General features: G+C 52.0%; 2 protein-coding genes across 2 annotated transcripts; both read right to left on the reverse strand.

The window, feature by feature from the left end:
* Positions 1 to 11,984: 11,984 nt before the first annotated feature.
* On the reverse strand, positions 11,985 to 14,865 carry NKX3-1 (NK3 homeobox 1). The gene is given in 3 exon segments (XM_050910146.1): positions 11,985 to 12,511; positions 12,514 to 12,563; positions 14,511 to 14,865. Coding segments are annotated over 3 exon segments (762 nt in total). The 3' UTR covers positions 11,985 to 12,154.
* A 4,934-nt stretch (positions 14,866 to 19,799) lies between these two features.
* On the reverse strand, positions 19,800 to 21,918 carry NKX2-6 (NK2 homeobox 6). Its single transcript, XM_050910115.1, has 2 exons — positions 21,786 to 21,918; positions 19,800 to 20,305 (listed from the first exon to the last, which is right to left on the reverse strand). Exons 1-2 carry the CDS (start codon positions 21,916 to 21,918, stop codon positions 19,800 to 19,802), a joined length of 639 nt encoding a protein of 212 aa, XP_050766072.1.
* Positions 21,919 to 22,388: the final 470 nt, after the last annotated feature.

The following is a 22,388-nucleotide window of genomic DNA, read 5'->3' on the forward strand; positions in this document are numbered from 1 at the left end:
CTGGAATTTCTTCCTCCCTGGAAGAAAGTGCATGGGGTGAAGGCCCTGGGGGAGCTGCTTGTTTGCTGAGGTTTCAATAATATTTGCTGCAGAAGTTGAAGGGAAAAACCCAGAAGATGGTAAGCAGCGTTAGATCTTACCTTCCCCTTCAATAAAAAGGAAAAGATGCACTCATTGGTATGGTTTCTGCACAGCACTGCTGTTGGGGGAGGAATGCTTCCCTTAACTTGATGCTGCTCAGCTTTAATCGGAGCTACTGAGCTGCCCCAGAGCCTGCGACTAAGCTGTCCCCAGGGCAAATGAGACCCCCAGGGCTTGGCCATGGTGGGCTCTAAAGGAAAAAAGTGAGTCTTAACCAAAATGTTTCAGTTATGGAATCTCCAGTGCAGAGTGACTATTTCAGCTCTGGGTGGAAAACGTTTCTAGCCCCGAGGTGGCTCTGCACAGGGGTTTTGATTTCCAGCTTCGTGTCTGATGCAGGGAGCTTTGCTCTGGTCTGGTCCCAATGATAACTGTATTATTTGCTGTCTCAGCTGCTGCTGCTGTGGGAGGTTGGGGTCTCCGCAAGCGGAGCGGCATCGCTGCCGGGTGGGATAACTGTGCTGCGGGGCGGGGGGTGCCCAAGCAGCCTGTTTTGTACCACGGACTTTGCTAAGGCTTGGACATGTGCATAAGCAAAAGGAATTCCTCACCTCTCTTGGTGGTGTTGGGTTTTTTGGGGGGCCAAAGTTTGGTCTATCTGAAGTCTGCTATACCTTATTTCTAAATTTGACTCTCCAACATTGTCGGGAGGATCTGGGGTTCTTGCAGGTCTTTCCTTTTCACCTCTAATAAACCTTGCAGAACTGTATGATCCTTGTTCCAAATCTAGCATGAAAACCAGGTTGTCTTAAAATAACGTTTGAGCTTGCCAAGCACTGTGCATCTCTGATATAAAAAGAAGAGTCTGAAACTCCTTGGAGTAAATCTCCAGCCTTAAAATCTGGAGCTGGGTCTGAAGGATTGTTTTGGGAGCAGCCTCGTGTAGTTTTGACAAGGGGATGGAGCATAGTTTGTTTCCAATCAGTTTTGTTTAGAAAATGACAGGTTTGGTATAGATGCTGATCCCCAGGGTATGCACCTTCCAGCGATGTAGGAGGCGTTGATTTCAGTGTGTTCCTGGTCAGCAATTGAAAAACGCACCTAAAATCCTAAAGATGAACTTTGGTTGGGATGCAGCCAGCCAGCAGTTCTGCCCCAGCCCCTCCTGGGCTGGTAAAGGGCAGCTCGACTGGGAAGAATAATGATCATTACAGGGTTAAGCAGCAAAAAGCTACCAAGGGAGGCAGGGCTGGCTGCAAAGGGAAGCAGCAGCAAGGTGCTGCTGTCCTTGGTCCACCCCAAAGGCGAAAGAGCTTTCCTTTTCTCACCTATTCTGCTCTTTCTCTTTTCCTTGTTTTTTTTTTTTTTTTTTTTTACTGTCAGTGAAAAATCAAGAAGGTGCAATGGACTGTCAATGTCCTGGGCTGCCTCGCCTGGCTGCTGAGCTTAAGAGACAAGATCAAAAGATAAAGTGCTATTTATCCTCAGCAAAATGTTTTTGACAGGTTTCTATTTCTGTTTGCGTTGTAGAGTAAATATTTAACCCCCCTTCCCCCTGTGTAGTAAACGTGTGTAGTCCTGAAAGGCGAGGTATGTAACACACTCCATGCATACCTCTTAAAACACTAAATACTGTTTTTATATGAAGGCTGGTGAGGACCCCTACATTTCTCTTGATCGTAGTCACTATTCAGATCCATCTTATTCCCAGTAATTCCCCAAGAAGTGAGAAATGCCCCTAATATCTGTCTGCACAAGAGGGAATTTTTGTGCTCTGCTGATGTGTGGTTACAGGGGACACGAATTACGTGATTAAACTTGCAGCTAAATTGCTGATAACACCTATTCCTGTCCATCCATGTCTTCTCCATTAGACCCAGGGGAACTAAGGGATTTTTACCCCTGAATTACTCAAGGCTGTCAAAGCTCTAAATTAAGTCTACTGAAATAAAGGAAAAACACCCAGGAAAACAAAAAAAGCAATGAAAAGAGACTCCGTGCCCTTGCAAGATGCCCTGGGAGAAGCTTTCCTCGCCTGCCCAAGAAGGAGAAGTGGCTGCAGCCCTTCGGCCTCGACATCCCTGAGGACTTCAGGCTGCTCTCCCTCCATTTGCCTGGTGAGTAATTTAAACTTTTCTTATGTTTTCTCTGGTTTTGGTTTGCCTAAAAGTTGTCTGACTCCATTAAATGCTTATTTTGTGCTGCGTCCTACTGGTGCTGCAAATAATAACGGAAAATGTGGCTGGTTATTGAGGGAAATAAAGAGATATTGTTCATTAGGAAAGCGTGGGGTGGCTGCAGGGCTGGGAATACCTGGGCTGAGCCCCAGTTTTCCCAGCAGGAAAAGGCTGTGGTCAGGAGAAGGGGATGATTTTTCCTTGGATGGAGAGGCTGGCTGAGATATTACTAGAAAGGCTGAAGGCCCTCTGCAAAACATCGCATCGGTGGTTAGCCCTTCTCCCTCCTTTCTGCTTGAAACCGCTGGCATCTGCCTGGCTTGTCGACGGCTGTTGGGTGGAAATGGGGAATTCCTGCAGCCAAGCAGGACGGGACACGTCCATGGGGCACGTGGGTACCGAGAGCCGCAGCGGGAAGCGGCGGAGCAAGCAAAGCCCAAGGCATCGCCCTGGCTCCTCCATCAGCTCCAAACTTTCAGGACAGCTCCCTGGGAGGAGGAATGAGCTGCTGGAGGTGGCACCCGTGGGCATGCGGCACTTGCCAAGAACCGTGACACTGACGTCCCTCTCTCCCTCCGGGCTGGGTGATGTTTTGCCCTGGGAACGCATCCGATTTTCTAATTGACACTAATGGTTTCTTTGGAACCAGTACAGATTATTGCGTAAATATCTTTTGAGGGTATTTTTTAATGCATCTTATTTATCCAGTAGACCGTAGCAACTCCTTAAACTTGCAGGATTTCCTGCAGCGAAGATCTATAGGGCGGCGGGTGTTCGCTTTGCTGCTGTTCTCAGCACTTGTTCGTATATTGAAGTCTTGGGTTGGTACCAACAAATAAATTCCCTTCTACTGTGCAGTCCGTGTGTTACAAACTTCCCAACTGGTATTTTTCCTAGGAGTCTATAAATATACAAGACAAGCAGAAAAGGGGAAAAAAATTAAATAGCAACTGTAATATCTCGAAGCTTGCGTGGGTGAAAGGAGAAATAGCAACCGAGGGCTTTGCCGGAGGGTGGAAGGTGCACCCTGAGCATCAGTCGTGAGTACAGCGGGATGCCAGGGGACAAATGCTCCCTGGGACACGTGGACGGTGGTGATGGCGATGGCCACATCCCCAGGACGGTGTCAGGGGATGCCATCCACGGGGACCTTCTCGCAGAGACGTTAGGGACAGCGGTGGGTGCAAGGGCTATGTACCCGTGGGACGTGGGTGCTCTCCCCTGTGCTGCCAAAGCCCCGGCGTTTGGATTTTTATTTAAGTCATTTGATTAATCCAGGATCTAGGCTGTGTTTGTTCACCGCATATGATTATTATCTTTGTTTCTTTTCAAATATTGTTTCTGCTTTAAAGGGTAATGAACATAAAGGCAAACATCTCACCTTTTCCCTCTTGAAATTTCATTAAGCTGCGTGTTTACCTTGGATGACAAGATGCAGCCCACAGAGTGAAAGGTTTTCCGGCCACACCTTAACCCGCTCTCTTATTCTGCCACAATTGTCCACAAAAGGAATAAAAACATTTGTATTTATCCACAAGGTTTAATTCCTTTTAAAAGACAAGGGATCCATTTGTAGAACAGGTAAGTGTTTTCCGCCACTCTGCAGGTGTAATCTGTCGTGGAGCATTGCAGCGTGGCCAAGCCCTGGCTGCAGATGGGCTGTGGAGGAGACGAATGTAATTCCAGCCACAAATATTGCCAATTTTGGGCCCTGAGCCTTTTGGTCCTGGAATTAAGCAGGTCCCCTACCCCCGATATGCAATATACTTCCCCAGTGCAGCATCCTCACCTTTGCTTCACTTGCCGCCTGTTTTGCTGTCAGCACAGAGGCCCCAATATTAGTAGTTTTGGTGGGAGGAGGAAAGCCAGGCTTTCCCCCTGTTTTCTTTTTTACCTGCTATGATTTCCGCAGCAGAAGTCTGTTTGTCATTGCCTGGAGGAAACTGAACCCTCCAAAAACCGCTCAGAGATGCAGGTCTGCAACAGCCAGCACAGCCCAGACACAACCACGGATCAATTGAATCCTCCAAGTACGTTGATCACCTTCATTTAAAATTTTCTATTATTTTATTATTTGCTTTAAAGCTTTGCCCCCTGCAATGTTTTTAGCAAGTGGTACGAGAAGCGTGCGGTGATCGGTGCCCCCGGCGCTGCTTTGCAAAGGAGGTGAACAGTCTCCTGGTGAAAGAGAGTGTGGTAGATAAATACCGCATTAATTCCTCCTTTCACCAGCGCAAATAGAGGATGAGGAGGGTTGATGTGCCATCAACACCCAGCAAAAAACCGCTCGGCAGGGAGGGGTGAAATATTGGTCATTTGCTAAATAATGCCCAGAGGTTGTTGGGGCTGGGAATGGGGAGACCTGTGGGAAAGCTGCGGAGAGCAAAGAGTGCCTCTGTCTCTTGCTGATCGCAGGATCTGGGTGAAAATTGAGTAGGTCTTGGTGTCACAAATAAAATTAGTTCCTTGGTCCATCTTCTGAAACCTGAGAGCTTCAGAGCCTGGATTAGATGATGCTCTGGTGCTTTGCTTGCTATCTGGTGCCCAGGCGTGGGGCTGCCTTGCGTTGAGTCGGATCTTGCAAAGGCATCTGGAAGGCTCCCCAGGTCCTGCTCCAGGATTTTTGCCCTAAAATTCTTCATTTGCCTATTAGTTGGTGTGAAAACCCCCGATGTTTCCACATTGCCTGTGCTGGTGGAGACAAGGCTGTGGCTCTGGGGTGCAGTCCTGGGTCTGGGAAGTTTTGCTGCTGGCTTTAGTGGTGACCATCGCCATCTCCTCGTTTAATTAGGCTGAGTGGCTGGCTCTTGAATTGAGATGGGAAACAACCCATATCATTCGGGATTTGGTACCTCTTCATGCTCATGTCATCAAATACATCATGTTTCTGGGGAGCAGGGAACTGAACCCCCATGGTGGTTTTATATGGAAGCTTGGGGCTTCCTGGGACCTGCCGCAGCAGCAGTGCAGGATTGGTGCCGACTTGTAGGTTTGTCTCCATTCCTCCTTTTTTAAAGGTCAAAAGGATAAAGCCTGTAATGTGGAAGTACTCTTCTGGGGGGCACAGTTGATGCAGGTAGCTACTCGCTGGGGAACAGCATGGAAATCCAGACTAAAACGCTGGTATTTGGGAAAAACTCGGTTTCATCATGGAAACTTGCCTGGGAGCTGAGCAGTCTGCATCCCCCGGCCTCGTACGTGACGATACCTAGCAGCAAACAAATCCGATAGATGCTGGCAGAGCTCCCGGCCGCCGCAGCGCTCAGAGTCTAGAAAAAGGATTAATATTATCTAGCTGGTACAAAGAGAGCCCACGTTCTACTTGCTTCAGACCCGGCTGGGGGGGGAAACATCTGCACACGTTTGAGGGGAACATCTGGCATTTGCTGCAGCCTCTGGGCTGCTCGCTCCTCCGACAGCCCCAGCCCTGCGCCCAGGCTGGGGAGGGAGCTTTGCCCTGGCCCCGACCGAGCGGCACAGCCATTGGGACGACGTTTGTAAAGCCTTTGGGCATCCTTCTGCAGAGGAGATTATTCTGGGTGTACCCCAGAGTTACTCCATCCTGTGTAAATCCTGCAAATCTCCACGCCAGAAGCCCGGGCGCTGCCGTCCCTCATGAGAAAGTGGCTCCAAACGAATAATTGCTTCGCTAGAGCTTGGCTGGTGCTTTTTCCCGGTTAACCCAGCCATTTATTCTCAGGGGAGTGGCGAGGAGCCCTGGGTGCCCCCACCCAAGCTCTGTTTGCAGAGGGACTTGTGCTAATCCCTTTGCTTTCCGGCGCGGGGCGAGCAGGACCCCGTTGTGCCGCCTGGGCTGGGCGATTCACCAGCCGGTGGAAAAGTACCATGGGAGGCTTTGCCGAACAGCCGATATTCCTGCTTTTACCTCCTTTGCTAACAGGGGCTCTTCAGGACGGGGTCCCTTTCTCCTTCTCTGCACTGTCACTGCTGAAAGCCCTGATCCAGCCTTGCAGGCTCGGGCGATGCAAACTGTTAGAGGATGTAAAATCACACTGTGTTGGAAACTCAGTCTTAAAAGCTGGGAATATCCCTCTGGGAAGCCCAGGCTGGGCAGCCGGGGCTTGATGGGGATGTCCACGGCCGAAGGGAGACTGGCCTCGCTCTGAGGTTATACCACTTCGAGTCTGAAAAAAAACCCTGCTTTTCTGGAAATCTGGTTGCCCCAAAAGGCTCTGGATGAAAAGAAGAGCTGGGGAGACCGTGCATGGCTGACAGCTCTTGGAAACCCAAACCCTGGTGCTGGAAAAAGCCCTAAGCGGGAACAGAATTGGGCAAAACCAACAGCTACAGCGCTGCGAGCATCCTCCCCCGCTGACTCCGGGGAGATCCCCCCCCGGCTCCGACACCATCCAGTGGGAATGTCCCGCTGGGGCCGGAGCCTCCCTCATGTCCTTGCTCTCCCTGCCAGCTTTCTGAGCAGAGGGAAAGGCCAACTGCCCCGTGCAGCACGGCCGGAGGCAGAGCCCGGATGCTGCAGCTCCCTTCCGTGACTTTCACCCCCCCCCCCGCCCCCAGGAAGGGCATCGCCGGGGGGTCCACGGCGAGGTGACCATGGGTGCCCCTCTTACCCCCCCCCTTTCCTATTTTGGGCTGGGGGATGAAGCAACGAGCCTGAGTCCATCTGCTCAGGCAGCCGGTACCTGACTCCAAAAGCCTCTTTGCCTCGTTTCCTTTTTCTTCCAAGACCGGAGCATTTCATCACACAACCCACCCATATATGCTTTGCTCCTAACTCCTTTTCCTGTAAAAATACTTGTCTTATCTCTTGACTTTCCCTTCTGCGAGTGGGCCGCCATAAATTACCACAGGCCGACGGCTTTGGAAGCACTTCCAGGGCTGTTCGCTGCGGATTTCTCGCTGCCTTCGGCTGTTCTTAATAAATGGTGCCCAGACCATAACAGAAGAAAGAGGAGGAATGCGCCTTGGATTTTTGTGAGAGGCAGCGAAGGAGTTTCCCATGGGAACGCCAATCTGCAAAGCTGCATTTTGCCACATCTCCAAAGTACTTTATTTTTTCCTTTTTTCTCCCTTTCCCTTTCTGTCCCCATCGGCTGTCCATCGTGGTGAAAATCTGCCTCGATGACTGTGCCACTTGGCTTCTCCTGTGCTTCCCTGGTGCCCCTTTGGCATTGCTGCTGCCAGGGTGGCTCAAGGGTGGAGGAAGCACCGGGCGTCCAGCACCTCAAAATGGGCTGTGGGACTCCGTGCCGCAGGACGGCCTTGCCACCGAGGCTCTAGCTGGGTTAGAAAGAGATGAAGTGTTTCTGTGGATGACAAGAGCATCCACAATAAGAATAGTAAATATTGAAAATCCTCAAGGGTTTTTAAGAGCTCTAACTCCTTGTGCTTTACGGCTTAGCGTGCCTCTCTCCTTGGGAAACTTCTGCACATCCCAAAAGACGCATCCTAGTGCTCGCTGCTGAAAGGTTTTCAACTTCTCTCCAAAGCATCTTTGTAATAACTGGTACCAAAACTGGGGGAAACACCGGGCTGATGTAGCCTGGCACTTTGGGTGTCCTTGCATTTTCCATCCCCTATTTAGCTCCATGTAGCGAACTTGTTCCCACTGCTCTGGTTTGCAAATGTTGTGTAGGTCAAGTTGGAGATTTTTCTTGGCTCCAGTCCTGCGAGTCCTTGCCAAGTATGTGGTTTATTGCATGCAAATGTTAGTCAACAGTTACATTATCCAAAGGCAGCCTTTTTTCTTTTTCTTTTTTTTTTTTAGCTTTAAATAAATGATTTGGCACAAACAAGTGTAAATGTTATGTCAGCATTAGACACTATTTAATCTTGATGGATATGTTAGCGGCGGAGCGTGACACTAATTGACAGACATTAAATGATGCTTTCTGTTTCTAGTTGAGTACAAACAGGAGTTCTGCTTCGTTAAGGTTGATTAAAACTCCACGTCTCCATAGTTAGGGTGGGATTATTCTTTTCTGTATTAATCAAAGGGATATTTATCACTGGGAAAGTCTGACATGTTGTTCCCCTCGTTGTGATTAATGCTTTAACACTCTTGGATGATTTGGTTATCCAAACTGTACGGCCCTTTTCTTGTCCTCGTGCTTTGTGCTTGGAAAAAAAAGGAAAAACCAACTAGAAGTCTATCGTCTGTCCATAAAGAAACCACTTGAGGGTTGCAGAGAAGAGGGTTGGGAAGGAGAGGAGGGAGGGCAGTGCTCGCAACAGGGCTGAGTCAGCTAAGATGTTTCTCCACGGCAGAGGCTGCGAAGGAGCCGGAGCTGCTGCCTGCATCCCTGCCTCCGACCGGCACCGATGTCAGACCCAGACCCTGCTTTGGCAGATGCCCACGCTGCAAAAAACCTGCACTCTACTGTGCCTGCGTTGCAGCAAACCTTGACATGCAGCAGCTTTTTGGTCTGGGTTATGAACAAGGCAGCTCCTGTAAGCAGGACCCCGCTGCCGGCAGGATTAGTGCAGGGGGAGGAGACCCGACTTCCAGCCCTGGCTGCAGGGACCGCTGCTTGTCACTGCCTGTGACAAACGGTCACCCACGTACGGGAGCTGTCGTTCCCTTCCACGACATCGCCGGGTGAAGGCAGCGGAGCCTGGCGAGCTGTGTCTGCCTGAGGATTTGGCCGGCGAGGATCCAGCACCAGCCTCCTAAGGCAATAAGACCTCCCCTGGGATCTCATTTTGCCATCTTGATGCCTGCTTTGGCTTTTGCTTTTTTATTTTAAAGCTACTGAAATACAGACTTAAGCTGGGAGTCATGGTATTTCAGCTCACTTTCCATTCGGGAAAAGTTGCTGCTGCCAACAGCAGAGGCGAGGGAGTGCGCGCGGGCAGGCTGGGACCCAAGGTCGGTCCCTCTCCGCCTCTGTACGAGGGGGAAGCGTTCGCACCGACAGCTCCCAGGATGAATTCTTCTTCTTGGGGTTCTATGGAGCCCAGCGCTGCCCCTGATTGCGCTGACGTGGTTGCAGGACTGGAAGGCAAGGGCAGAAATAAAAACTGGGACCAGTGCTTGTAGTGCAAAACTCTGGAGGCCACTGGGATTGTGCTTAAATTCTGGGATTACAGGTAATTTGGGGGTTGTAAAGAAAGTACTTCACTATAAGCTCTTACTTTTGGGAAATAGTCACCTGTTTCATGCTCATCAGATAGTAAACATGATTAGAGGATGCTCAGTGGTACTCTATACCTGGCTGGATGAGTGATGGAGCAGCATTTGGTGCTGAGCACCTAGAAATAGTGATGAATGATGATTTACCACCTCCAAAACCTTGTGAGCTGGTGCTCGTGACAATTCATTGCACAAAACTCACTCGAGTGTAACATCTGCAACAGTTGTTCATGCGAGAAGCTGGTGCTGGTGGGACAGCCGTCGTCATTTCGTGGCAGAAACAGGGATTAAAAGAAAATCCAAACCCAGGGCAAAAACCCCACAGAGGCAGCTTGTTTTTAATAAAGACTCTGCGCTCTTTATTCCAAAGGACAATGCACATCAGATAAAACAATATCAAAAAATATGTACAAAAATAGCGACTATTTGCACTGGACTTGCTTTATACCAGCAAAGTTAAGTATGAGCGGTTGGGTGATGAAGCAACAAGAAGGATATTTTACCGGTTGTAAACCATCAGCAGGAAAAAAAACAGTAGTGATGACACAAACATTTTCCCAAAGGAGTGTCTGAGAAGTTCAGTTTATATCTAATTTTCAGTTTATATCTAATTTTCCTAGCCCAATTCAGTCCTTCCCGGCATAACGTGCCCGTCCCTGCTGCTCTTCCGCTGTCTGTGCAAAGGACACACCGTCATCTCTATTCAGGGCCAGCTCCGGGATGGTCAGAGCTGCTAATCCAGTGTATTTAGTGCAAATATAGTGTCTCTGCATTGATTTAAGCAGCGTCCCAAGGGTCCGGGTGTGGGTGAGCCCATGGGATTCTGGCAGGACTTTCTCCCCCTGGAGATGCCATCGGGAGGGATGCGTACCCTGCGGGGGCTTGGCTTCGAGGCCATAAGGGCTTTTTTGTGGTTGTTCCAAGCAGCGGATAAGCAAAGTGCGAAGTGGATAAGCAGCAGGGCTGGGTTTGAAACATATTGCAACAGTGCAGGGGAGATGGCCTTCTGGCCCGAGCGCCGGCTGCGAGGGAGCGGGCTGGGGGATACGCAGCATCTGAGAGCAGGAGCTGGGAGAAAAATGTTATCTCAAGATATTAGGGGTTACTTTCAGACCATTAGAAAGCAACGGGTTGTCCTCCAAACTGAGCAAGCAGCTTTGATAGCGAGAGCAAAAGAATATCTACCGCAAAGGGTTTCAGTTTGCTCTCCCTGTCCTCCCTTCCCCTGAGTTTTTCCTCATCCACGTACCCCCAGCAGCTTCGTCTTTGCTATGTCTGCGAGCTTGCAAGATCCGGATCTATTGGCAAGGCAAAAGATCAGTTTCCAAATAATCTTGTTAAAAGGGACAGATCTAAGAAGTTTCTTAACTTTATTTGTCTGTATTTCCCTGCTGCAGGAGGGAATCGGACCACTGTGATTTTTAATTCTCTTTTGGAAAGAACAGGCACCACAGGAACATTTCTGGAGGTTCACAGGGAAGAAACCTCCATGTATTTTTTGTTTCAGAAGATTAAATTTGTTCCAGCAGAGCTATGCTGATTTATACTAGCTGAGAAAAAGCAGTTGATGTGCTTTCTCTCTTGGAAATCTCATTTATTTCTATTCTTTCTCCCATGGACTTAGTGACATCTAAAGTTTTAAGTATGATTAGTTACAAAAAAAATAAATCTTTGCTACTCTGCCAGTGCAAATAGTTGTCGTCTCACTAAAAAGTCACTTGCAAAGGTATCATCCTCTCGCTGCCCTGATGCCTTGGTGCTGGGAATGGGGCTGATTTCGCTTGCAAACAGGGAGTTTGCTGCTTTGAAAGCTGACAGGAGCGTTGAACTCTTTAAGCTGTTGCTATTTTAAATAGCTTATATGGGAATGTTCAAACAGCGTCAGCACCCGGATATGCAAAACTCATCTGTCATTACGCTATTGTCTGTGTTCCCCAGGCTTTCTGGTTTGGCTTCTCAGGGCTGTTAAGGCACCGGCAGCGGCGGTTGGCATCTCGGCCATGGAAAGGCGGAGGGATGGGTTTGGGTGGGGGTAAGCTGGCTCGGCTCCATCCTGGCCAAGGCGGCCGCCTTCGCTCACGTCCCGGCAACCTCGGTCCCCGGCTGCAGCTCCGTGGCCGTCAGGCACTCCAGGTTGTTGTCGCTCGTGGCAGAAAGGGGTTTAATTCTCCCCAAAAGCCACGTGCATTGCCCCGGGTGGCGGCTGTGGTGCTGCCCGACAGCATGCAGAAGTCTGGGGGGGGCTCAGTGGCAGAAATGCAAATTTTTTTGCCCCCCCCTTTTTTTTTTAAGCCTGATTTTTAGCTCATACAACGGCTGGTGGCCCAAGTGCCCGAGCTGGGGCCATATCCGTGCCAGCCCAGGATCAGCAGCTTGCTTTTTGCCCGCTTGATCTCAGCAAGGGAAAAAGGCTTCAGGGGGGCGCAGGCAATTTGGGAGGGGCAGAGAGGGGCGATCGCTGTCTCTGGGGCTGGACCATCCCTTTCTGCCCCCAAAAGAGCCTGCAATATTTTACAGCTGCAGATCGACCCCAGAGCGGTGCTATCAAGCATGCTGAATTACACGCTTTTAAAATCTTGGGCTTTTTGGGGCTTTTTTTTGGTTTTTTTTTTTTTTTACTGTTAGCAATGAGAGAGGCTCGTGCTGCAACTAGAAGATGCTGATCACTACTACAAATGGGGTCTCCCTCTCTTAATTAGCACTAGAAAGAGCAACGCAGTATTAAAAAAAACCAAACCACCAAAACATTTTAAGAGAAAAGGGTGCTTTCCGCTTAAAAAAGCTGTTACCACCACGAGGGAATCCAGCCGTTCAAGTAGTAGAGGCAAGGCAGGTACTGCCAGCCGCCCCGCAGCTCGAGCAGCGATGCTCCGGGGAGCTCGGCCGCTTTCTGCCCGGCCAGACGCGTGTCCAGTCTGCTGATTTCCGAGGCGACCTGTTTCCTCTTGGTTTTATACCTCCTGTTCTGGAACCAGATTTTCACCTGGGTCTCGGTAAGCTGCAGGTTTTTGGCCAGGTGGGCTCGCTCGGGGGCCGACAGGTATTTTTGGTGGCTGAATTTCCGCTCCAGTTCGATGACCTGGGTGTGGGAGAATGCCGCCCGCGAGCGTTTCGCCTGCTTGGGGGGACGCTGGGCGCCGGGCAGGGGTCGCAGGGGGGGTCACAGTCTGACAGGTAGCTCTCCGCCGTGGCATCTGTGGGAGGGAAGAGCTGAGAATTACCCGCTTGGAAATTGCCCCAGTCCCTTGGTTTTTTTCCCTTCCACGGAGCAAAATATTCATATCATCTAGGAAATATTTTCATTTAATGGAGTGAACACCGTCTTAAAGTCATATAAGGTTTTTTTTTTTCTTCCTAAATCACACTTTCTTAATTCATATAAGCATGCATTCAATATGAACATACATTCAAGGGACTAAAATAATACAGAAAGGGCTATTTTGCAATGCTGGTGGAGGTCTGCCTAAAACCTCAAGGTACTGTTGTTACATACATTATGGCATCGACAGCTCTTGAGATTTTCATTGCAGAATTCGTATTATTAGGCACTTCTTTGAAACATCCTCTCTGCTGTGCCTATGGGAAAATCCTGATCCCCAAAGAAAACAAGTTGCTATCCTCAAACAACAGAGGATAGCTCAGAAATGGGAAATGGGTGCAGCTTAAAGCAGGCTGCAGTTAGAAAGCATTGAAAATAGATTCCTCCCTTTTCTCTTTCATGACTCCAAGGCAATGCCAAGAAATTTTGGGGCAGATTTTTAAACCTTCAGGCCTGGCTTTACATATATAACTGCAGACCTGGCCTCGGATCACAGCTCCAAAGCAGCACCTCAGTGTTTGCCTCCGACTTATTTCTCGTGGCACCGATGGGTCGCCTGAGCCGCGACCCAGAAAGGTGCTGAGCTCCCTGGGAAGCGTCACCTATAACTGTTAAAACTTCTTAAGTCAATTTATTTATGCAGTTAGTTCATTTTTGTGCATTGCCCAGCTTGGGATGGAAATAGGCCAACTTTTTTTTCCTTTAGTCATCTCTTAGTATATTTTCTTAAGATGTGAATGTAATGGCCAAGATAGAAACAACGGGCTTAATTCCCAGCTTGTGTAAATCATGGTTTTCCCACTGAAATCCCCGGAGCTGCGCTGATTTACACTAGCCACTTTCCGGGAGATTTGGTACAGCTTTTAATGATTTTTGTAATAATCAGCGTGGTGGCTGTTTCTGAACTTGCTTTTATGTCGAAGCTTCTTTTAATAGAATTGAAACGTAAAGCCAAAATTCCCCTGGCAAGGGCTCTCTTAGCAAGCAAGAGCCAGTCGCTAGAGAGTTCAAAATTGCTTTTTTGGCTGTTGCAGCTCAGCTCAGGGCTGCTTGGGCAAGGAAAGGCTGAGCCCCCCCCCGCAGCCCCGGCCGTGCTCGTGCTGCTGCAACGCGAGAGGCACCGGTCAAAAAAATTTGCTGCTGAGGGTGATTTTCGGTTTGTTGCTTCTGCAGTGAAATGTTATTGCCTGCAATGAATTTAGCAATTGCATGCTAGAAAGGGATGCTACGGCAAGAGGAGCAGGGTCGTTGTTAATAAACCACGCGATGTGCAGTGGTACAGGCAGGAGCACACCATGAATTTGGGGCTGAGCACGCAGGAAAGCTGAGCCCTGCTGCAAACAGCACAAATTCAACATGAGGACTTTCAAAATATCCCCGGACCGGAGGCACCAATGAGCTCATCCGCGGCGGCATTGCCGTGCTGATGGCTGCGTGAAGGACTGGCACGAACTGCCTCTCTGAGCTAGCAGCCCTAAGGTGCCCTTGCTGGGGACCTTCTGTGTTAAAAGGGAACTTTATTTCCCAAGACAGCGCAGAAATCCATCGACTGGGTTTTGTTAAATTGGCGTTTTAGGCAGATTCAGTCCTTTGAGTTATTTGAAGTGCCTGGCAAAAGGTTTGCACGCAGTTGCTATTTCTCTTACTTTCCCACTGCTAAAGCACAGATACTCCCTGGTATTTTGAGAGCTTTTGGGCTTATTTGGCTCGGAGGTGCTCGAGGCAGCCGGGTCTGGATCCTGCCCCTTGGTTGACCCAAGTGTAGACTTTGCTGCTCCATTCCCTGGCCAGCGGGCTCAGCCAGGAGCTTCCACCCCCTTACCTGCGTCCGCCTCGTGGCGTGTCCCTCGGGCTTGGGCTGGGGATGCTCCTGGGGGACGAGGGCTCCCGGGGGGGTGCCCTGGGGCAGCCCCTGGAGCCGAGCTGACCTCGCTGCCCTCCGTCGCGGCCGCCCCCTGCTCCCTGTCCTCCGGGCTGCCAAACCCTCCGCTCTTGCCCCGCTCCGGCAGCGTTCCCCGCTCTGCCCCATCCCAGAGGATGTCTTGGATGAGGAAAGATGTCCGGGGCCTGGAGGAGATGGGCATGGTCTGCTGGGCTGCCGTCGAGGTCCGGCTCATCGCTGCTGGGGTGCTGCTGGGTGCTCTTTGCCTCCTTGTGGGGAGCACCCCGGCACTCATCCTCCTCTTCCTCTCCCTGCCCAGAGGCATGCTGGTTTCCCACCCTCCCGGCTCTGCATTTATACGGCAGGCAGCCAAGCCTCCCGGGCCTGATTGGAGATCCCTGGCAGGAGTCTACGCCCTTCGGTTGTGTGTTGGCTCCCGCGGGTTTTCTGGCTGCTTGCTTCTCCCTCTTGCTCAGGACGCCCTTCCCCACGGATCCATGGGGTCACAGCCAAACCTCAGCCTCCTCCTTTGCCCCTCTGTTGCTCCTTTGCTGGCAAATCACCGCCGAGCTTTCACGATGAGAGAAGGATGCCTAAGTGAGTTCATCCTTTTTGGGATCAAAATGCTCCCAGGGTGGGGGTTTTGGCAAGAGGAGGAGGAAGGATCCTTCCATCGCTGCCTTGGAAGGATGCTCTGCAAGCAGACAGCTTCTGCATCCGCCACCCCAGCCGCAGCAAACCGGAGCTCTGCTTGCTCCTAGTTATGGAAATGATTTATGTCCCAGGGTAATCCCTAGAGCTCTTTGGGGAAATGCTGTTTTCAGGGGAAAAAAAGCGAGGAAAATAAAAGGGTTGGGGTTTTTTTTGTATTTTGAGGGCTTTGAGGGTTTTCTTCAAAACGTTCCACTTTGATGTGCTTTCAGTTTGTTGAAAAACAGGGGGAAAATGTCAAAGACATTTTCATCAGCTTTGCAAAGCTGCTCTAACGAGGGCTTTAAAATGAAAGTTAAGATATAACAGACAGGGAGAGTGGCTCCAGAGGCAAACGCTTGCACAGAAAGGGGCAGAGGTTTCACATGAAAATTTAAGCCTAAACCTTAGACTAATTCCTCAACCAGCTGTGGAATGGGACAGCATTTATTTAAGAAGCCTTAATACCTTTCTTTATACACCATCCTGCAAGGCCCTGTGTTCAAAGGCACCCGAAAGGAGCAAAACCTTCCCGATTCCAAGAAAAACCACGAGTCGAGCTCTCTGTTATAACACCTTTTTCTCTCAGTATATCTACTTTAGTTGTAGTTGTTCTTCTAGAGTTTCTGTTTGGAAAACAACTCCCTGCTCACCACACAAACAGCCGCAAAGCCCCCCCAGATGTGAGCAGCACATGATTAAAAAATCACCTTGCCCCATCATAAGGCAAAGCAATCTGGTGGGGAAGCCGCCGTGGGAGCAGGATTCGGCTCCGCAGATGCGGATGAGCAGCACCCCTGGGAACGGCAGGCATCCTCTGAGCAATGTGTATATATATATATATTTATATATACAGTGACCCCCCCATAGCCCTGTTGTTTGCAAACTCCTTTTGCTGTTGGAATAATGTAGCACTGATCACCTCCTCTGTTCCTAAAGCCTTCACTCAAACCCAGCCCCTCGTCCTCAGCCGAAAAGCCCAGGCGTGTTTTTTTAACCTTAAAAAGGGAAACAATAGATTTCCTTGAAATCCCCTGAGGACTTTGTTGATTTTATAGGAGGGTGTTTGGTTAAGGCAGCCCGAAGCCCAGAGCAGGTTGTGCAGACGTGCCCCAAACCCTGCTTGTAACCTGCCCTTTTCTCTTGTTCTTTAACCTGCTGATGCTCCTGGCTTAGAAACTGTCCCCCTGTACTCACTGTGTGCTTGCAAAACTTCAGTAGCTTCAATAATTCAGCCTCCTTATCCTCCTATAGTCTGAGAAAGGGAATTTGGAAAGATTTACGAAGCAATTGGAGCCCAAGAGTATTATTGCAGCCGTGCCCCGGCCGCCGGCCCTCTAACCCCCTGGCCTCGCTTCTGGAGAGCAGATTAGGAGCCGGCATAAGGTGCTGCTGCGGCCGCGGTGGGTGGGTGGGTGGGCTGCCCCACGGCTCCCTGCCTGCCCGCTCCAGCGCTTAATCTGCATCCCACTGTGCTGCCCAGGGGGGCTTGGGATGGAGGGGGAGCCCCGAGGGGCACCGCTGGGTCCCCTGGCAGCACCAGGGCTCAGCATGCACCCCGCTGGGCTTGCCCAAGGGCGTGTTGGCGTGACGGTGGGTGCAGTGCCACGCGGGGATGCTCGCTCGGGTCAGGAAGGCATGCTGCTCCCCGGGGGCACCCTGTGCTGAATTCGGGAGCCAATTTTCCCACTGCGGAGACCCGACTCCTGCTGATTTTAGGCTGCCCTTGCTGCTGTGGGCGATCAGCACATGCCTGCACACCCAGGGATTCAGCCTGTCGTGCGTCCATAACTATTTTGGGCTCTAGCACAAATACATGAACATAAGACCCAGCAGAAGGGCTTCTCTCCCCAGAAGCTGGGCAGTTCCCTTCCTTCCAGGGGGAGCTTTTCATTTCAGTTAAGCATTTTCCTGCAAATAGAGCTGGGCTGTTACACCTCTGCTTTGCAGCCACGGCTTTACCATAACCATTAGTGAAATCTCCTGGTGCTGTCCGTCTGCTCGTCCCCTCCATCTGTAGTCTGTCCTGGGCAGCCTCGTTGCACGGCTCTTTTGCGGTCAGGTCTCTTTTCCCTTCATTGCCGGCGCCCGCATCCGTGGCTTACTCGGTGGAAATAACCCATAGCTGGTAAGCAGTGAGTAATTTGGCCTGGGACAGGAGTTTCGGTCCAGGAGAAGGCTTTGGGGAAAGGTGGGCGGGTTTGCATACCCGAGCGTGTTTGGGAAAGCTCGTTTTTACAGTGGTTGGTGTAGCGGATGATTTCTGATTTGGGCTGGAAACAGAGGAGGTTTAAAGCAGCAGCCCTGGCTTGTGCTGCAGAGAGGCAGGTGACAGAAGGGATCCGGCAAACACCAGAGTTTTAAGGGTATCCTGACTCTACAGGAACTGAGCTTTCGGGAAGCCCCTCCAAAACACATGGATGGGCATAAATGATGCCTTCAGCACTCATGATTCCCATTTTCAGGCTTTTTTCTGAGCTGGGGAGGATAGCAATTTCCTTCTTTGGTTTCTGTGTTTACTTGGGGGGAGCTTCATGTGATTTGCCTCATTTTATTGTTGAACCTCAAAGGAAAAACTCTCAGTGTTGTTAAGACTTGCTGGAGAACCCATGCATTGGGGATGCTGCTGTTTGCCAGGGCTTTCCCCGATGCCAGCAGCATTTCTCGGTGCAAGGACCTTGTCAAGTCCCCTGGCTGCTCCAAAGCCAGGACAGAGACCCGAGACTCTGCTGATTTTGGGAGATATTCCTGAGTAAGTGTGGATGGATGAAGGGGAGGAGAAAGGGCAGCACCCAGCGCGGCTGTCACCTTCCCCAGTCATTTCCAGGGTCTCGGTGGGGCTGCAAAGCCTCGGAGCGGCAGGACGGCGAGGAAGCTATCTCGCCGAGAGGGTTTTTCTGGTTTGATTTGGATGTCAGGGATGTCCCATTTGGGAAGTGAGCAAACGCCGGAGTGATGGGGCTGAGTGGGATTAGAGATAAAAGCTTAATTGCCTCCTGCAAGTCTCTTTTCGCCGAACGCGGGGAGGATAAGAAGCTGTCAGGAAAGGAGCAGGGAGGAGGGGGCAGCAGCCCGGAGGGGGAACGGAGGTTGCGAGGGGGAGATTTTGCCTGTCCCGTGCGGTGAGAGTTGTGTGCAAGTTGCTGCCTGGCTCCGTCACTGGGATATCTTGGCATTGTAGTGAAAAGATCTCTGTTAAATCAACCTTTTGCATCAGGCATGTGTGTTTTTTCCCCCCCTCCCTGATACAAGTAAAGCCGGCACGGGGGGCCGTGGGCAGCCCCATGATTGCGTCGGTCCAGCGAGGTCTCACTGGTTTTATTCTGCAAGTGTGAGGCCACGGATTCATGCCGCCTGTTCGGGATGTGGCTGTGCTCCCCTTTGATCCGCCCCGGGACACGGCAGTGGCATTCAGCCCTCCTGCATTTCATAAATATATACATATAGAGAGATATATATAAATATACATACAGCCCTTTTGATCCAGCAAGGCACCTGATGCCGATGGATCCTGATTTGGGGATCCTGCACCTCTTGGTTCAGCACCAGTGGCGTTGCTGTAGTTCGGATGACACCAACCCGCCGTGTGGTCCTGTGAGCTGCCCCTCGCAGCTGCCCCACAGTGTACCTACAAACCCATTTCACCAGGAAGGGAATAGCAACGGAGAGCTGAAAACACTTGCCAAGAGTTAGGGAGGGGGTTAAACCTTGGGACCTCCCCAAGCTTGGACTACAAGGCAATTATCTTTCTGGGTTAATTATTAGTATTGATTGATTTTGATTTGGGGTTTTTTTTTTTCCTTTGGATGGGGTTTTGATGCTCAGATGCAAATTGTGGATGGGAAAAGTCAAAATACTAAGTGAGGAATGGCGAGAGAGTGAAAACACACAATTTCACCAATTTGGTTTTTATTTGCAAATAATAATAATAATAATAAAGACAGCAATGAACAGCTGTGCTGGGAGATATTAAGAAATATAAATCAGAAACGTATCTCAAAAGATTAGAGGAACTCAAAGCATTAAATATTGTTGATAAAAAAGTGAATGCACAGTGATGTGCACAGACCCTGTTTTCCAGTTGTCCTTAGCAAGAAAACCACTGTTCCTACCCTCTTAATGGCCATGCACTGGCATCCTGGAAGATCAGATCCTCTGGGAGTGGGAAGGGCCAGACTCCAAAACATTTGTGTTTAAATAAATAAATGCCCTCAGTCAATGGGTCCCCAAAGTCACAGCACTGGAGCGGCAGCGTTCCCCTCTCTCCTGGCCTGCCTTTGCAGGGACGTGGCTGCATGAGCTGCCTGGAGAGGATGGATGCTCTGGAGACATCCGACTGTCCAGGGTGGCAGAAACCCTCCGGATTCGGCTCCCATCCCGACGAAGGCTGGGGTCTGGAGTGGAGGGGGGCTTTCCTTGATGCTTTTCACGCGGTCCTGACCTCCACAGCCATCTACCAAGCCCTGATCCCCGCTTGCACGGTGGCTTGCAAGCACGCGGGCTGGTGCTGAGCAGCGCTGGCCATGCCCAAGCTCACGTTCACAGCCGGGCTGCCAGGGGCGGCGTTGGGGGGCACCCCAGCGTAGCCCCCCCGTAGCTAGCACCATACGGGCTGCTGCTATAGGCACTGTAGTAGGAGCTATAGGAGTAAGGGCTGGCGGTGATGCTGTATGGGGCTGGGTAAGGCTGGGAGCCCCCGAGACAGGGTTTGCCGTCCCTGACCAGCACGGGCACTGCCACCCTCCGCGGGGGCAGCGAGTGGGCAGCCAGCTCCAGGGATTTATCCTGCCTTTGCCTCTTGCACTTGTACCTCCGGTTTTGGAACCAGATTTTCACCTGCGTGGAGGTGAGCTTGAGCACGCTGGCGAGGTGCTCCCTTTCCGGAGCGGAAAGGTATTTCTGTTGCTTAAATCGCCGCTCCAGTTCAAACACCTGAGCTTGGGAGAATAAAACTCGGGGTTTTCTCCGCTGTCGCTGCTTGGGACGGTGGCAGGGGTCGGCTTTCTTCTCATCTGCCTCGAAGGCGTGGGCGAGCAAACATTTTCCTGCGGCAAGAAAAACCCAAAGCAAAGTGAGACCCAAGTCCGGTTCTGTTCCCAGTGAGGGTGTGTTTCCGAAGGAGGGATCAAATTGGGAATGGGGCCCCTTGGGAATAAGATGAAGTAGGGTTGATACTTGATAAATTTAATACGAACTTTCCTGTGATGTTTAGTGGAGATTCAAGAAAAATCCCTTTTTTTGGATGGAATTAGATGCCTGACTGTTACGTGAATTTTGGACAATGCCTCCTTTCAGTCCCTCCCAACGACGCCTCTGCTGTTGTGGGTGCTGCCAGTGGGGCAGCCCCAGCCCGGAGGGGCACAGGGAGAGTGGGGTGCGTCGCAGGTTCGAGTACTCAAAACCACAAATCCCCACTGAGCCTTCCGCTCCGGAGGGATGGAAGCGATGGCAGTCAGACCTCTGGCAGGATTTACTTCCCGCGCCCGTGGGAAGGCGAATCCCACAGCTCTCTGAATTTAAGCAAAACCAGAAAAACGAAGGGGCTGGGAACGAAGGCGGAAAAATTGTTAGATCTGAGAGAAGATGCAAAGTAGTTGTTGTTTTTTTTTTAATTTGGTGGGGTTTTGTGTTGCAGGCAAGCTAGCCGGGGGTCCTGTGGGCGATCACTCCCCGACTGGTGGGATGCGCTCGGGTACCCTGGCAGCCGAAGCAGGGGCTCAGGGTATTTGAGGGGGAGCTGCGGGGAAATGGGGTGCTGGAGGGCTCCGTCTGCAGGTGTGAAGCCGACAGAGAGTCCTCCCCGGGCTCCTCTCGCCCTCTCCGGCTCTCTAGCTCTGTATCCCAGTGCCGCCCGCTGCTCAGGCTCTGGTCCTACTGGTTTCCCCGTTTCTTCTCTCGGCAGCCGCCGGGCATTAGGGAAACACGAGCAAATGGTCGGATTTTGGCCGCGGGGAGAAGGGGGCCCCGTCCGATCCCCCCTCGGCGGCCGCTCCGGAGCAGCATCCCCGCCGCCGGCTCCGCGCCCCCGCCGCCGGTCGTGCCTTGGCGCGGCGGTCCCCGTCCCCAGCGGGAACAATTGACGGAGCATCGAAACGGGGGGTTGTGTCAAATCGGGGGCGGTTTGTGCCTTTCGGCAGAAAAAATCCCCAGCTATATCCACACCCCACCCCCACACCCCCCCCGGGCCGTTTCGTTTCCCCGAGGGCAGCCGGGGCGGCGGGGGCGCACGGGGCGGGATGCGCGGCTGCACCGGGGCTTGCCGGGCTGCCCGGAAAAAAAGCCCCGAACAACACCCCCCCCCCCCCCCAAAAAAAACCAAACCCTGGGGAAAAAAAAAAGGGGGCAAAAAGAAGGAAACCCTCCACGGCCCGCAGCGGGGAACACGGGCTCCGGCGGGATCGTAGCTGGAGGGTGCGAGGATGCAACGGGCGGCTCCGCTGCCTCGGTTTTCCAGCCCGGGGGAACGAAAGCGGCTCCTCGGGGTCTCCCCGGCCCCGCCGCCCCCCGGCCCCGCGGGTCACTTACGCGGCGGCGGCGGCTCGTCCTCCCCGCCGGGGCTGCGGGCAGCCCGGGGGCCGGGGGCGGCGCGGGGTCCCCCGGCAGCTCCCGGCCGCTCCAGGTTGAGGATGTCCTTCACCGAGAAGGGGGTGGGCAGCATCTTCCAGGAGGGGGGGCAAGGGCCGGGGGTGGGGTGGGGTGGGGGGGAGCGGTCGGAGCCGCCGTGCCCGCAGCGGGGCTGTTGCGCTCCGGGACCCGCTCCCCGGCTCTGACCCTCCTGCCGCCGCCGGGCCAGGCACCACCCCCGGCCCCGCCGCCGGGCCGGGCTCGGGGGGGGGGTGTCCCCGGGGGTTGGGGGGAGCAGGAGAAGGCGGGTCGGTCCCCGGGGGGGGGCTCTCTCTGCCGCCCGGGATGCTCTGGCCCGGACAGGGCTCCCCATGCGCTGCCCCCCTTCAGCTCCCGAGGAAGGAGCCAGACCCCTTCCTCTCTGTATTTCCAAAACAAGGGGAAGCGAGAAGGGAGGGGGGGGGGGATTTGGGCTAAGCTGCAATAAAACAAATCGAGTTGATTTTAGCTCCATTAAGGTCACATTAGCGAGCGGCTTCGGGAGATAAGGGCTGATAAGGGGCG

Source organism: Gymnogyps californianus, chromosome 23, assembly GCF_018139145.2.
Source record: "Gymnogyps californianus isolate 813 chromosome 23, ASM1813914v2, whole genome shotgun sequence".
NCBI classification, from domain to species: domain Eukaryota; kingdom Metazoa; phylum Chordata; class Aves; order Accipitriformes; family Cathartidae; genus Gymnogyps; species Gymnogyps californianus.